Below are 15,629 nucleotides of genomic sequence, written 5' to 3' on the forward strand. Positions count from 1 at the left end.
TGACAAACACACTTCTCCAGGGAGAGCTTATAACAGTAACATTCAGTTTGTCCTTTGTGGCAAATATTTTTTTCAGCTCCCCAAAAGAGGGGGAGGGGGTTTTTCAGAGCGAGAGGGCGACAGTATTGGCGTGCACATTGCATGCGGCGACAGGTGGGTGGAAGGGAGAGGGCTAGATGGGTGGAGGAGGGGTGTGCAAGAGATAGATAAGTAATTCCATGGAGCATGCAGCTTGGTTGGATGTCGATTCGGAATTCGGAGGCTCCCAGCATTGAATTGGTGTTAAGCACGAACCGAACGAAATGGAAATGGAAATGAGAGAACGAGACTGAGAATGAAAATCAGCAGTTGTCATTGTCATTGGAATTGGTTGTGGACTGGGCGGGTGGAAAATGGGTGGGAAAGTGGGGTTAAGTAGGGGGCACTACGGGGACTTTACGGCTCGAAGGCAAAAAGGGAGATGAAAGACACGCCACCGAAAGAAGAGTCCGCCGGAGTTCCGTTCATCCAGTTGCCGCTGTTCACTGCAACTGCTCGGTTCGGATTCGCTCCTGCTCTTTTAACCGTTATCCGGGGCAGCTTATATCCGGAAATATCCCGCGTATCCGAAAGAACTTCGTGTAATTTACCTAATCACAGGTAAAATCCGATCGTGCCGAAATCTAGTGAAAATTTACTAGATTAACTAAGTTAGAGCACGGTATTTCAATATCTGAATAATTGTGGAATTTATAGCTAATTAGCCGTTCGTGTTAAAATATTGCATAGTGTTATATAGTGCTTTTACACTAGGCTGTACCGAAGAACAATCAAAAATTTATCTAAAACATTGCATGTTATTAAAACGTAAAGGGCTTTAGTTGCTTTAAATAGTGTTTAAATGCTAAAAAGATATCTGATAGCAACTTGAAATATATTTAATATTATTTTCGTTACTTATAACTAAAAAAATGATTGTCCCACTAACACTCACTAACCTAAAACCCCTAAGAGTGGTAACTAACTAATTGTCCAAGACTAATGACAAATGTAATCAAGTATTCATATTAAATGCTTTGGGAATAAAAATTACTCTATACAATTTCTTTAATTTTGGATTGTGCTGAAAAGTTGTAGATCGTATGATAGTGCTTTTATACCTAGTTAAACTGAATTAAGTCGTTGTGTTCCGAAAAATCCCCGTGAACATTTTATTTTAACTCGGTCTCATTTTTGTAATATAGCATGTTTTAATAACCTGATTTTACGGAAATTGGGTTGATCTTGGATAGTCTACAACAGTTTATCATTTTAAATTGAAGCACGAACAATTTACCAACCACTTTATACAGCCTATGCCCAATGCCGTATAATTATGGTTATTATAAAATAATTTTATACTCATAGATTGGTCTACCAAACTTGTCGGTTAACTTTCCATTGATTAGCTGGAAACATTAATCATCCGCCATGGCCAATCAATTGTTTTTCCTGAGCTTGGCGGACATATTTTCCGTGTATCCGGCAATTTTCAAGGAACAGAGCAAGAAGCTAAAGAAGACCAAGCAGATATATCTGCCCAGCGATGAGGAATGGCAGGACAAGATGTACTACATGTTGTTGGAGATCCAGCGCCATGTGAACGACTCCTCCGATGATACCATATCCCTGCACGAAATCAACAAGAAGGAAAAGCCCATGTTCGATCCGTTGCGTATTACCAAGATCATATCGCCTGGTGTGAGTCCCAATGGACGTCGAAGCAGGGCCCTGAAATACTGTCATTCCACCACCGTCAAGGTTAAGTTGAAGACCGGAGCACGCTGGTCTTTGCCCACCATTGCCAATGCCGCCAAACTCCTCCGCAAAACACCGATTCTGGTGGACTTTCAAAATGAGCATGATATGCGATTGGCCTTTTCCTTAATATACGATGTCTTTCGATGTGGGTTCTTGAGATTGTGTTGTATTTTATGGTCGTCTAAAGTTTTTTGTCTTTAACGTTTTAGACAAGGTTGTAATGTCAAATGCTTTGAGCGACGTCTGCTTTTTTGAGAAACATCCAGAGGTTGGTTTATTGTGTATTGTACAGAAATATACAAATAAATAGGTTATTAGAATTAATGGTGTTTTAATCTTAGCACAAAAGCGACGAACAACGTATTTGGCTAATGCTCTTCGAACTGTACGATCGTCAGTTTAAGGGTCGGAACTCCGAGGAAAAGGATTTACAGGCTAGTCTTTACAAGGAGTGCGAAGTTACTGGTGGGTAAATATGTTATTATATTATCCCTATATAGCCAAATTTCGTACAGAACTCGCGGAGGTCCTCTGGCAACATCGCATTCGATTGGCAGCCTCGATTTCCCGGATGAGGATTCAGGTGGGAGCTCTTCGTCTCTCACAACTTCTTCCCATCCATCTTCAGAATGAAAAGGTAGCCATTGCAGCTGCGAATCCTGTGGTCACCGGTTGGATTAATCCTTTTTTAGTGAGGTGAGTGAATAAAAATTTAATTAACTTAGAAATTGCAATTTAGCTTTTATTACTTGATTTCTAAGAAATAAGGAAGAAGCGGATAAGATCCTTACCGATATGGGCTTTACTGTCCACGGACCCGACGATGAGGAGCAACTTATGGTGCAGCACTGTAAATGGGACAATATCTGTCCTTTGGTCATATCCTGTATTCCCAAGGACCGCAGTGAATTCACCAAATCCCCGCTAATGACTAAGCATTACTTTATAATGCAGGTAAGGCTTTTGAACAAAATAAAGAATTTATTAATCACAGATTTCTATTAATTTTATTTTATATTAAGTAAGTACTTGTATTGCTAAGAATTTAAAAAAAATTTAAAGCATTTAAGATTTAAATTTTAAAGTACAAAGGCTTTTGGTTATTATCAACTTAAGTTTTGACGTTGATGGCCTAAATCGAAGGATAACTATTATCAAAAATATTTGTTATGTAAGACAGCTGATAAAATTACGTAATTTTTTTATTTTTCAAGCTTGTTTCACATAAAATATAGATTAGAAGTTAGATCAATTAAACTAAAAAAGAAAACAGTCATTACCTTAAACGCTTGTTTCCGGTTACAATTATTTGTAGTCAGCTAAAGATGTCTATTAAAATTACAGAAGCACGTTAGCTCATTTGAGATTTTCCCGGAAAAAATCATCGTAGTCAGCTAATAAATATATCTTGGTTAAGTCAACACGGCGTATGATTAATAAACATTGAAATCAAATCTTTATAAACATGTTTTCGTCTCGTAATGAAATACTTGAAAACTTTTGGTTGTCTTTACACATTTTGTTTTCGTGTTGCAGGAGTTCCAATGCACTCTTTTGAATGTTTACAAATATTGATAATTCTTTCAGGACAAGAATTTTACTTTTGGCCCGGCCATTATGTCCAAGTTGATGGACTACTTTGAACTAGATGGCGATATATTGCAGACACATATAGGTTCACCACGATCCACTGCATATTTGGCTGCTCTTTTCTACTCCATCAATCGGGTGAACAACTTCTATGTTTATGGAGCCGGTGCAAATCTCAAGGAGTACCGTCGCTATATGGAATCCATTGGGGTAAATAATATCCGTCTGTTTGGCGATGCCTTCACCTCGTTTCCCATGGAATCAAATCGATTTCGAACGGTGGTGGGAATTTTTGCCACTCCACCGAACTCCTTTAGTGCCATTTCGGATCCCATCGATTTGATCTGCTCGAGGGGCGGAGATCTGAGTATGCTGGAGGTCCTCACCGAATCCGAGGTCAGCGACGAGGGTCGCCAGCGGGTGGCCATGATCCTTGAAGAGCAGCTGCTGACCCTCACCATGTCGATGTCGCGACCCCAAGTACAGTTTGTTCTGTACCAGACGCACTCCATTGTGGGCACTGAAAACGAGGATATGGTGCAGCATGTCCTGGAACTGATCAATAAGTTGGCTTTGGAAAAGCATCGCAATGCCTACAGGGAGCTGAAGCGTTTGGAGGCCATAGCCGAGGCGGAGGCAGCTAATATTCCATCTGCTGCGATGACCAAAGATTCGCCCAGAAAGAAGGATAAACCCTCGGCACAACCGGAAGTTCCAGCTCCAGGAACGCCAGCTTCATTGGCTCCTCCTTTGCCGAGAGTGGATAGCATAGACCTGATAGTAACCCCCGACATTGATGAGTTTGTGCAGGATACAGTGCCAGATATATGCATCAATCAGGATAATTGCATCAAACAGCAGGTTACCGGAAGTTATTTATCCCTAGTGCGCCGAAAAACTTTAACACATCTGAATGAAAAGTACCTAATTCGACGGGCGGAACAGAGAGGACTCTTTGGCAAGCCTGAAAAGGATTCCAAGGATAAGTCGAGGCCGAAGACTGTGAAACTCCAGGAACAGCAATCGGAACCAGCGCCCCAGGATATGGGCTATGATCAGAGGAACTCCGCTCATCGATCCAGTGCCCAGCAAATTGTAAGTAAACAGTTGAACTTTTGCCAAAAATAACCCTCAAACATATATACAATAGGGCTGTTAGACTTTACACTTTATTGTTAACAAAAACAAATTTGAAGGTGGGCGAGTGTTGTTAAAATAGCGCATTTGTGGGAGATATAGGGGGTAATGTGACTGAGGCTGAGCTTGAGGTGTGGGGCTATATGTACACTGGAGTCTTATGAGCTAATAATTAACATGTCCATACTGTCTGCGGATTGATCATCATCGATAGACACGCGATCGATGTCATCATTATTGAACATCATTTTAATCGGCTTCATTATCTGGTATATCGACAAGATCATTTCTAATGACTCTTCAACAAATACTATTATTTCATATACTCTTTGTTCTTTTACAGGTTTTTTTTTTATGATATATCATAGATTTAGATAACAGAGTAATTTTAATTAAATTAAATAACATTATTATAATTGGTTTTACCTCTTCCTATCACACTTTCTATCATTTGAATACCTTTTACTTTCTATTATTTGTATTATCTTCATCTATATTCACATCGTTTGTATTATTTGCATGTGCAGGCGTACACTTTATAATTCATGGAGGTATTTCATTTGTTGCATTGTCTTTTATAATATTAACATTTCAATTATTTGTACATTTTAATATTCACATCATTATCATATTAAATGGGACTGATATATTTGTTATACGGCTAACTGGTAGTACCTAGTACAAATCAGCTCCATCTCATTGCACAGTATTGCTCACATTACTTTAATCTATATTCACATCCTATAATCTGCAGCCACATCATCACCATTAGAGAGGGTGAGGTTTTAGGGTAATTAGCATGAGGTGGCAAGCACTTTGCCTTGGCTTAGTCACAGGCTCCAAAGGGATTAGGTCATGCTCGATCTGCTTATCTCATTGGATTGTTAAGACTGGGAGATCACCGATCGATCGAAGATTACTTTTTCCAGGCACTGGCCGATGAGGTCTTTGCATAGTTCTGACTCTTTTGCTGCTGGTAGTTTTGTTTAATATCCGCTTTTTTGCCACTCGAGTAGTTGGATCCCATGCCTGAACTATTGCTGGTGCCATTATAACTGAAACTGGACTTGAAGGTGGGATTGCCCATGCTCTTGAACATGGGATGGTTCTTACCGGCGCCCACCGGTGGTGCCGACTGATTGTAGTAGCTCCTGGAGTTGCTCTGCTGGCCCTTGTCACTGGACATTTGGCGGGCATAGGAGGAGAGTCCCAGACCCACCGCACCCATGCCCACGCCCAATCCCACCGTGCTCACGCCCACTCCGCCCATGCCCACTCCGTAGGACTGCTGCTTGTGGCTGGTACTAAAGGTGGCCGCCTGGTCCGTGGCCAGAGATCCACTCTGCGTGTAGAACTGCTGTTGCACCTCCACTATATAGCGATAGGCCTCCTCCATGCTCTTCGGATTCCGCCGCAGGATCATCGAGTGCGTCGGCTCGGGCAGGTGATCTCGGAACACCTGCAGAGTGATCCGCTCGATGTCCTCGAGACCATATAGGGTATCATTGTGGGTTAACTTCCTGTTGATCAGTCTGTGCTTTAGCTTGGCCATCTTTTGGTAATACAGCTCTATATTCGAGTCCAAAACAGCACTGCGTATCTTGTGTATCAGCGAATAGCTGGACTCCCTTTCCGCATAGTTGTACAGCAATTGATCCTTGAGCTTTAGCCAGGATTCGGCTTTGAGGAGATGGCCATTGCCAGCTCCATTGCCATTGCCCACGGGAGCACTCATTTGTCGCGTGAAGACCGCTTCTCTCGCCCTATCCGTGCATTTGTTTTTAATATGTCCTATTAACTGGGCCTTATAATAGTCATCGAAACTATTTATGGCCGGCATAAGGGCCTCGATTTTATGTAGGAACTGCGGCAGCTTGTTGGGATCACTGCCATCAAAGTTCTCCACCAGCTTTAGCCGGCTCAGGACCTGATTGTATTTATTGACAAACTCGGGATCCATCCTGGCTATATCTATATAGCTTTACCGTTAACGCTTCGCTTGCGTTCGCGTCGACGTTTCGGGCGCGACTGCTTCAAAATTCGAAATCACCGCCAAGCGACCGACGACGGCCGCGTCAATAATTGTTGTGTATGGAAAAACAGATTTTAGATTCTTACAAATGTATAAATTAACATTCATTAACATGAATTTTACTTGCAAGACCCTCTCCGATCCAATGCGAATTCGAAATCGACACGAACCGTGGTCGAGCCGACAGAACTGAACTGAAATGAGCGGATCCGAACCCGAACAGAAATCAACTGGCAGAATAAAACAGAACGGAACACAGCGCCCGCCATTCATTGTGGTGGGAGTTGTGGTACCCGGTGTATATGGAGTACGGGGGTGTACTAAGCTTTATCGGGTGATATGACATGGTCAATAAGCATAGGGGTTTTGACACGAAAAGTTTAAGCCCTTAACTAAAAGGTAAACTTCAAATGAAAGATGGATAAACCTTAATAAACATTCTTCTAATTTTAAACACTGTTATATAATGTTTAGCCAAACTGCTTGAGACTTAATGGATTTGTTTCACATGTTTTAAATATATATCTTTTTGACCGAGTTTCCATGTTGTCCTCGGTAAGGAATACAATTTTAGTAGCATACATTTTGGGTTAGCATACATTGGAAATATTTTTAAATTAAATAAATATTTTTAAGTGTATCAAAGAAATTCTATTAAACGGTGAAATCGTAAGACTTAATCATTTATTCTTTGATCAAAGAAATTACTAAAATAGTAGAAATTACAATATTTTTGTTTAATAGTACCTAACTTTAGAGGGAATTGCAAAAAAAGTTAAAAAAAAGTTAAACAACTGTAGTGAACTTCAAGTTGTAGATATTATTGACTACATTTTGGAGACCAACTGGGGATAAGAATAAAAAAAGCAACTGAAATTAGTTTTGTGATCGTAAAATTATTCCGATTGACATGAAATTTGGTATGTGGGCTAAGGTCGAAAAAACAAAGGTTTTTCCTTCAGGAGAGAAATTCGATTCTTGGTAGTTTGTACGATAAACGGGTCTTTAAATAATATAATGGGTATCTGAGAGCTGCAACCCCGCTCTCTGCGCCTGCTATTTGTTTACTGTTGTTGTGTTGTATGCCCGGCGCTGAATCATAGGCACAAACACAAGCACGGCGACACCCTGCGACCGATCGCGCTCAGATATAGCCGGGCAGATAGAGATAGAGATAGTGCCAACCCAACGGACACGGGTCCACAAAAACCCCGTACCAAAAAGCACAGCACGCACATACTACCCCAATACAACATCGAACACAACAAACGAATTTCATTAAAAGGCGCGCACAAATCGCTTTAAACGAAGCGTTAGATTTGTTTTTGTTTGCCTTTTTCATTCGACGTGCTAATTGTCAGGGGGCAAATGGCAAAAAAAAATCCAAATAAATAAAAAAATAAACAGAGAAAGTGCACGCGAGGATAACATAATTGGCTTTTCATTGACAGACAGTCAAATTGTGCATGCTAAGCCTTAAATATTACACATACGCACTGATTGACAGCGGAAAATGCGACTTTTCGACATTATTCACATGCAAATTGTTCCATAGAGCAATTGCATTCAAGGTCCTTTCATAATAATTTCAGATTTTTTCGAAGAATCTAATTGTGCGGCTCACGCTGCACCCTGCACTCGATTGCTCATCGCTTGATCTGCACTCAATCGACCCCAGCAGCATCTAATTCAGCTCGATTGCCTCCAATCTTGACACGTACACTCAGAGAAATAACCAAATCAAATGATTAATTTAATAATTAATCACTGATTTTTCTTCTTTGGGTATATCTATTTTAAAAATATATTTTCAATATTATTTGACACAGCTTGCTATATTTGGTATAAAGTTCTCTTTTCACTACCAAACTTCATAAATAATAAAAATATAATAGATTAGTTAAGCATTATTTTTAAGTTTTACCAAAAACCATTGGCATTATCCATACTTAATATAAAGTTTTTATTTCAACACAATGAATTCCATTATTAATAGGTGAATATGAAAATAATCTTTCTTATTTAATTTGCCCATAAGTATAGTTTGTTTTTTAAGACCATTGACTTACAAAATCCCTTAAAAAGTTAAAGAACCAATTTATATTATTATTAGTACACACAGTGATTTTTAGAAATTATAGGTCATGACGATGATTAAAATTAAGTTGTATAAGTAATTTCTCGCAGTGCATAGGTACTCATACCAGCGCACACCTTTATTAGTGGTTACCGCCGCTTAACCCGCCAATGCCCCCTGTTCCCGTCGATCGGTCGCTTTTAAGGTCTGCTGCGCCGGCGTGCGCGGTTCAACTAATTAGCAACAATTTCTGAGCGTTAGCGGCTTGTAAAACGGTTTAATAATAGCAAAAACTTGTCGGCGAGTAGTCATCGCCGAGGACAAATCACAAAGAAGCCGGGAGATTAAGGGGACAAAGGGGGGTTCCATTGGGGTGCTAATTTAAATCGCGTCTCTAAACTGATAAGCGGATTTAATTGCTATCAACTTCGAGTTGGATGACTTCGCCCACCCCGCCTGTCACTTTTGCTCACTGCGAAAGCAATCCACGCCGCCTTGCAACTGTAATTTCTATAGTTATTATGCGGACAACAACAGCGATTTGCTTTGCCGCTTTGATAAGCAGGTTCAGGGACGCCCCCCACCACCCAGCGATTCCATCCCAGCCCCACCCAACCGATCCCCACTCCCCAACCAGAAATACCATTGTGAAGTTTTCCAAACTTAAGATAACGATTGCCTGCTGCAAAGGTGATTAATCATCTAGATAATGTCGATATACATTATGATTTCATTCACAGCTGTTTGTAAAATTTAAATGATAACGATTTTAGCAAACTTTGGGGCTCAGAGATGGCTTAATACACTCCCAGTAAAAAAATATTTATTTGAATTTATTTAAAATCAATAAACATGACCCAAAAATGTTGTGTTTATGGTTGTAATAAATATACAGTCGTCATGACTTGATAAACACTTTTATAATACCAGGGTATTGTTTTTGATAACTTATAAAGATATACCTTTTTATTTGGGAAAGAAAACACTCGCCGAAATTGAATTTTTAAATTTATAATAGATGAAGAAAGAACTTTAGGTTATTATTATTTCTTTTAATACTTAAATATGCATGGAACTTTATATGATAACAAAATATTATTATTTTTTAAACGAGAACCATCACAAAGTTATTAAAAGTAGATTCCATTGTTGTGATCCCATAAAACGACAGTAAAAAACCCTTCAAAATATTATGCTTACAAAACTAACGTTTAAATATAAATTAAATGAAAATAAACCCAACAAATTTGGAACCCAACGTTCGCATTGTTTGCGTTCAGCAGGTGTCTAAATGAAGTACACTATAGTACCGAGTACACAAACTTATGGGTCATAAATTCAACTGAAAGCCCGCTCGATTCGAATCATTTGCAAGCCAAATTCGGCGCGAATTCTTGGCCAACATTTTGCGCATATTAATTGTGTTCTCAAAATGTGCTCAATTGTTTGGAAAACTAATTACGTGCGCGCGCCATTTAAATAATTTTTATTTATTTCTTTTTTTTGCAGCTCCAGCGCCTGCAGCGATCGACGAGCGCCAGTGCGATCCGTTCGCACCTGACCAAGGTATCATCGACATACCGGCGACCCATCGCCTTCAACTTTATTCGGCGCGAGTGCAAGCGGTTCTACGTTTTGCCCGTCTATATGGTGAGTGTTTTTCCCCTTCAGACAACCAGTTTTAAGGTCCAATAATATTTACAATCCCGAAACGGCCAATCCCGATTTTTTAGCACAGCACCAAGCAGAGCATTCGATTATGGTGGCAATATGCCTACAAATGCGTCACTCCCGCCGCCTCGGCCAATGCCGTCTGGAATCCGAATCTCAAATTTAGGCTCTATTGCAGCCGGCAGTTGCGCATCCGGAAATTGAGACGTGGTCCGTGGTCCAGGAGGCAGCCACTCCGGTTGCATATCAATGACATCAAGCTGTTGTGCCAGGTGCGCAGGCGAAGTAAATAAATCGATTATGGTTTGTTTATCAAGCCCTATAGGGAAGGTCTAGACTCTAGACGAAATTCCATTCCACAGAAGACTCTAGTTGAAATTCACACTTTGAAATCTTACCGCCGTTTGAGGGCATTGCCATCCATGGCGAATTTATCGATAAATCAATACCAATCAGTGTTGAATAAGGAAAAAAGAAAACTTTTTAATATTATAATTACTTAATCCTTTTAAAATATATATTTCATTTCAAGCATATCTTCTTTTTATATTTTAGTATCAAATTATCATTTTATATTGCAAATGTATGAATTATAAAGCAGATCAGATCCTAACATCACTAAGCATCAATAAACTATTTAATTAAATAGACTCCATCCTGACAAATAAGTTTAAATCGAATTCTCCGAGGATAGACCAGGATCGCAGATACGAATCTAAAGACAATAAACCATTTGCTACTGGAGAAACCACCAAAAAAATAAATTAGATTTCTCTTAAAATAAATGTAAACATATTATTTATTTTACCAACAGCATGGAATTGTAGTTAAAGGAACAGAAAATAAATAAAAGTAAATATTTTTAAACAGCTTTATACTTAAATGTTGTAACCAAAATGTCGTTTAAATTATATTTCCAAAGAGGGAAACAAACATACTTAGAAACATAATTAGAATGCACTTTTTTATAAATTCAAAATCCAATTCATCAACTTTCACAGAAGTGCACATTATTTTCGGTTAAATCTTTTTAAAATGTATAGAACATAGCTTTTTTTAGGATATTAACATTGTATGGATAAAAAATTATCTAAATTTGTAAATTTTTGTATTATAAGCAAAATGAATCTTTGAAAAATAAACATTTCGGAACTAAACCTGAATTGAATTTTTGTTACACATTTATGGGATAAATTATAAGTTTATCAATTAGTTGTTCCAAGTAATCGTTAAGTATTTGATTTATTTATAGGATGAGCGTGATTGAGTACAAATACAAAAATTAATTCAATGAAATGCAATTTTAAATTGTCGGTCAATGTCCTGTATTTGTCAAAGACTTACGCCGTTGAGTAAATGGAGTAGGGCATTTGCGATGCGATACGCTATAGGTATAGTTATAGTTTATAGACATAGTAATGCTGATATCCTAAGGGCGATCCACATCGATGCCACAAGTTCGATAATGTGAGTCCCAGGCGCGAAGCTGAAATAGATGAGTGGAAAAAAAGGTATTTTAATAATAATAAATTGAAGCAGAGAAAACAAAATAATATGTAGGATTGCTACAAATTCCGAAACATGATAGAACGAATCACGTAAATTCTTTTGGGTCCTTCGATTATTCTTTTCCTTTGAAACATAATAAATTGAGTTATTTTAACTTAACATTTTAATATGTAATATGAAACAAAAAAATCAGACTACTCCAAGAAAAACACCTAAATTATCCTATTTCCCATATCCTTCAATAACCATTTAAGACCACATAGCTCACCTGGCAATCACGACTGCAGTACCATTGATTTTGGCAACTGGAGCACATGTAGGTGGCTTCACTGCGCTTGCATTCGTGGCAGCGCCTATCCTCTTTGCCATTAATGGGTGCGGATAAATCACGATTAGACTTCTTCTTGCTCTTTAGGCCAAGCGAATTGATCTTGTCTGACTTGGACTGGATTTCGGCCATTTCTTCGTCGTTACGGTAAGCGGAATGTGATTCGTGGTACTGGAAAGTAAGACAAGTTTATTTTTTGTAAATAAAGTATTTTCATTAATTTTCTTACCTGTCTATTAGCTGGCTGACGCAGGGAGGCCATGGGACTGCTGTTGAACAGCGGTTTGAGCTGTGATTCAATCTCGAAATGATTGTCCATTGAGATGTTACTGTAATGGGATTGTTTTCCCGGAGCCTCGTGGTAGAAGGAGGAGGATGTGGTAGCCAGGTTTGGGGTGGAGTTGGTCATCTCTTGATATCTGTTAAAAATATAACATTTAATTAATATGCACTAAAAGGAAAAAACGAGCTTAGGAAAAAAGATTTATAAGTAGTGTTAAACGTTAATAAAAGTCTGAATCCTAATTTAAACTTAATGAAGTATTCCTACCTGTCCTGTGGATGCAATAACTTTTGCCGCTTAGCCAGCGGAGCATTTGTGTTTAATGTATCCCGAGGATCGCGCGTGGACATGGAACTCCTTCTAAATTGCTTACGTTCGTCTTCGAAATGGCGAAGAGATACTGGTGGAGCTTGTTCCTTCAAGCCCATAACTCTGAAATTATTAACATTGATTTAGAGTTCTTCGAATTCGTTAATCAAACTCACCCGCGCAGCACACGGATGTTGTTCTGGTTCAGTTCGGCATAATTTAGGCATTGCTCCACCGCCGACAGGCCTCGTTTAGAGGTCATTGGGGATTGCTGCTCTTCATCGAGCATCGCCTGCATCTCGCGCAGCTCGTCAGTGCTACAGCTTTTGGTGAGCAGAAGCGGCAGCAGGTCCTTTATGACCGTCATGCGCTCCTTTCGTTCCAATCGCGAACGCAGCTCCTCCTTCACGCAACGAAGATGAAGAAGTCGATTGTATTCCTCCTCTTTTTGGGCAATCAGATTGTCTATTGTTTTCAGATCCGCATCAATGCGCTCCCGTTCTGCGCTCAGAGAATTTTGATCTGGGCGGACCGATTTAACCTTATCCGTCATGATGGAGTCTATTTCATCGAATAGTTCCTTGACGCGATAATGGAAAGTGGCGTCACTGTTGTTGAGATCAATGGTGGGCTTTTGGCGGGTTGTCGAAGAAGAGGGCTGTGGTGATTGCGACCCCTGCGTCTGGGTGGACACCGTTTCCGAGCGACGTGGTTGCGGCTGCTGGGGAACCACAAAGCTGGCTGGAACATCTGGAGGCAAGTGGAGTTGCACTTGGGGCGGCATTTGGTTGAACTGCTGTGGTGGAGCCAACTGCTGCGGTGGAGTCTCCCTTGGTTGTTCAAATTGCTGTGGTGGAGCTTCTATTGGTGGAACCATCTGCTGCGCCAGAACTTCCCTTGGTATAGGCAATTGCTGTGTCGGAGCTGATCTTGGTGGAGCTTGCTGCTGAGGAGGAGGCTGTTGTTGTGGCGGAGCTGGCTGCTGTGGCGGAACTGATCTTGGTAGAATTTGCTGCTGTGGTAGGTCAAATCTTGGTGGAGCGAGCTGCTGTGGTGGAGCCATCTGCTGTAAGGACGCTGATCTTAGTTGAGCCATTTGCTGCAAAGGAGCTTGATGTACTGGTGTCGAAGGCTTCTCCAGTGGAACTGCCCTTAGTGGAGCAGCCTGAAATGGAGGTTTCTTCGCGATAGCAGCCACTTGTGGAATAGCAGCATACAAAGCAGCCACTTGGGGTGAAGCTGCCTGCTGAATTGAATAGTTCTGCGTGTTGACTTTTGTGTTATTTGGCAGCTTCTCGTTGGGATAGGTTATTTCCATGGGCGTAGCCGGTGGTGTAGGAGTATTTAAACTGTAGGAGACGGGCGTCAAATTATCAGCCGGCTTGGTGGCAGGCGGAGCCAGGGAATACGGGGTGCTGAGCTTGAATGAAGGCTGACCCTGAAGAGGATTAGCAACTGGGGTGCTGGGCATTTGGAGATCTAAGGGTATTGTTGTGTTCACTGGTTTGCTTTCCTGCACCTGCATAAATTCAATCGTATCATCATCCTCATCTAGATTAGTGCACTTCTCGCTGCTGGAGGGCGGTGTCACCGAGCGCCGTCTCTTGAGAGTGGATTCAACTACCAGGGATTCGGCCACTTCCAGTACCACCTCCTGTTGCACAAGGGTCTGATCATTTAGAGCCTGCTCCAACTCCATGGTCGCCGAAAGCTTGTCAAAGTCAAAGCCCGGCTGCTGAGGGTTCTTCTGTATCAAGAACTCGTCGAGGATAAAGGAACCGTTTTCGTTGTTTGCCGGCGGCTGCTTCTCCGGAATTTCGTAGTTGATTTGAGGAGGCGGCGCAAATTTAGGCTTATTTTCCTTGACAGGCGTAACACTGGCCTGCTGATCTGAATCGGGTTTCTCCGGTGATTCCTCGTTCTCCGTGTCATCCAGACAAATGAGTTCCGGCGAACGACTGGCACTACGACTACGCGAATAGCTGCGACTGCGACTACGGCTACGACTGCGACTCCGACTGAGGCTGCGACTACGACTGGGGGTCCTGCTGTCGTAGGTCCGGCGCTTCCTGGCATTGTAGCGAGCCTGGAGCTCTGATTTGCGCTTGGGCAGCAGATCCTTTAGGCCCTCCAAATAGGTGTTGTACTCCAGTTTATTGGGTCGCAGCCTGAAATGGTATGAGGTGAAATTTTGAGTTTGGGGATGGGTTTCTAGAGAGGATTCTAGCTTACCAGCGCATGCTGCGACGCTTGAAGTAAAGATTGGGCCATCCGCGACGCTGTAGCTGCAATTGCCGGATCCGGCGAAGGGTTTCGGCGCGTGTGGATGGCGGTGCCGCCTTGATCTCCCGCTTCTCATCCTTGTCGGATGTAGAAGCCACTTCGGGAGCTGCATTTCCGGGCTTCTCCGATCCGGTGGCTTTGGTCTTCAACTTCTGGGGGCGCTCCTTGCTCACCGCCGCGTCCATCAGTGCGTCGTATTCCCCCTCCTCGTGGCTGTACTCGTCGCTACTGAGCTGGGAATTGGAGGAGTCGTAGATCTCCACGTTGGACATATCGGCTGCAACTGGACGACGGTCAGGTATGTACATCTTGGGCATTTAACCCCCCAAAAAAAAAAAACTCACGCGCTCACGTCTGCAATTTTCGCCCAACAAAAAAGCGTCTGCCGGCTGAATTTTCGGATTCGCCGCCTCGCTGCTTCTTGCCGCTGCTGAAAACCACTTAACACCTTGGTCCAAGACCCCAAATGGGTTAACTAGGGTTTATCCCAGTTTTTAAGCGTTTACTTACAGCGCAAAGCAATTTCTAATTGTAAGAAAATTAATTTGGCGTTCAATTTCGCGAAAGGTTTTTGACAGGCATTTAGTGTGGACGCAAACCAGTAGGGTTGTCAGGTGTCGCAAGCCGTGGA

At 41.3% G+C, this 15,629-nt stretch overlaps 3 protein-coding genes across 6 annotated transcripts; 1 reads left to right on the forward strand and 2 right to left on the reverse strand.

Annotated features, from left to right (window-relative positions):
• The first annotated feature begins 512 nt into the window (after positions 1 to 512).
• LOC119552968 lies at positions 513 to 10,957 on the forward strand. Of its 3 annotated transcripts, none has more exons than XM_037862978.1 (9): positions 513 to 700; positions 1,387 to 1,924; positions 1,989 to 2,047; positions 2,121 to 2,244; positions 2,295 to 2,475; positions 2,541 to 2,733; positions 3,367 to 4,464; positions 10,125 to 10,265; positions 10,349 to 10,957. In XM_037862978.1, exons 2-9 carry the CDS (start codon positions 1,450 to 1,452, stop codon positions 10,577 to 10,579), a joined length of 2,502 nt encoding a protein of 833 aa, XP_037718906.1. In that variant the 5' UTR covers positions 513 to 700; positions 1,387 to 1,449; the 3' UTR covers positions 10,580 to 10,957. The 3 variants fall into 3 exon arrangements, with proteins under 3 accessions (XP_037718906.1, XP_037718904.1, XP_037718907.1); XM_037862976.1 differs by having other exon boundaries at positions 525 to 639; XM_037862979.1 differs by lacking the exons at positions 513 to 700; positions 1,387 to 1,924; positions 1,989 to 2,047; ... (2 more) ...; positions 2,541 to 2,733; positions 3,367 to 4,464 and adding an exon at positions 9,225 to 9,305.
• On the reverse strand, positions 4,534 to 6,696 carry LOC119552969. The gene has a single exon (XM_037862980.1). It carries the CDS (start codon positions 6,464 to 6,466, stop codon positions 5,423 to 5,425), a length of 1,044 nt encoding a protein of 347 aa, XP_037718908.1. The 5' UTR covers positions 6,467 to 6,696; the 3' UTR covers positions 4,534 to 5,422.
• Positions 10,958 to 11,060: 103 nt separating the features above from the next.
• LOC119552967 (bromodomain-containing protein 4) lies at positions 11,061 to 15,589 on the reverse strand. 2 transcript variants are annotated; one of them, XM_037862974.1, is made up of 8 exons: positions 15,509 to 15,589; positions 15,343 to 15,446; positions 14,948 to 15,281; positions 12,892 to 14,883; positions 12,674 to 12,838; positions 12,353 to 12,542; positions 12,064 to 12,294; positions 11,061 to 11,772 (listed from the first exon to the last, which is right to left on the reverse strand). In XM_037862974.1, the coding sequence occupies exons 3-8, from the start codon at positions 15,268 to 15,270 to the stop codon at positions 11,716 to 11,718; spliced, it is 2,958 nt and encodes a 985-aa protein (XP_037718902.1). In that variant the 5' UTR covers positions 15,271 to 15,281; positions 15,343 to 15,446; positions 15,509 to 15,589; the 3' UTR covers positions 11,061 to 11,715. The 2 variants fall into 2 exon arrangements, with proteins under 2 accessions (XP_037718902.1, XP_037718903.1); XM_037862975.1 differs by having other exon boundaries at positions 14,948 to 15,275; positions 15,343 to 15,578.
• Between the last annotated feature and the right edge of the window lie 40 nt (positions 15,590 to 15,629).

This window comes from Drosophila subpulchrella, chromosome 3L (genome assembly GCF_014743375.2).
Source record: "Drosophila subpulchrella strain 33 F10 #4 breed RU33 chromosome 3L, RU_Dsub_v1.1 Primary Assembly, whole genome shotgun sequence".
NCBI classification, from domain to species: Eukaryota; Metazoa; Arthropoda; class Insecta; order Diptera; family Drosophilidae; genus Drosophila; species Drosophila subpulchrella.

Bases quoted from the DNA above. Each gene is read 5' to 3' on its own strand.
- LOC119552968 (XM_037862978.1), top strand. From the start codon at position 1,450: ATGGCCAATCAATTGTTTTTCCTGAGCTTGGCGGACATATTTTCCGTG. The intron at 2,245-2,294 runs GTGGGTAAATAT...AATTTCGTACAG, and splicing joins CAAGGAGTGCGAAGTTACTG to AACTCGCGGAGGTCCTCTGG. The intron at 4,465-10,124 runs GTAAGTAAACAG...TTTTTTTTGCAG, and splicing joins GATCCAGTGCCCAGCAAATT to CTCCAGCGCCTGCAGCGATC.
- LOC119552969 (XM_037862980.1), bottom strand. From the start codon at position 6,466: ATGGATCCCGAGTTTGTCAATAAATACAATCAGGTCCTGAGCCGGCTA.
- LOC119552967 (XM_037862974.1), bottom strand. From the start codon at position 15,270: ATGTCCAACGTGGAGATCTACGACTCCTCCAATTCCCAGCTCAGTAGC. The intron at 14,884-14,947 runs GTAAGCTAGAAT...ATACCATTTCAG, and splicing joins AAGCGTCGCAGCATGCGCTG to GCTGCGACCCAATAAACTGG. The intron at 12,839-12,891 runs GTGAGTTTGATT...TAATAATTTCAG, and splicing joins AACATCCGTGTGCTGCGCGG to AGTTATGGGCTTGAAGGAAC.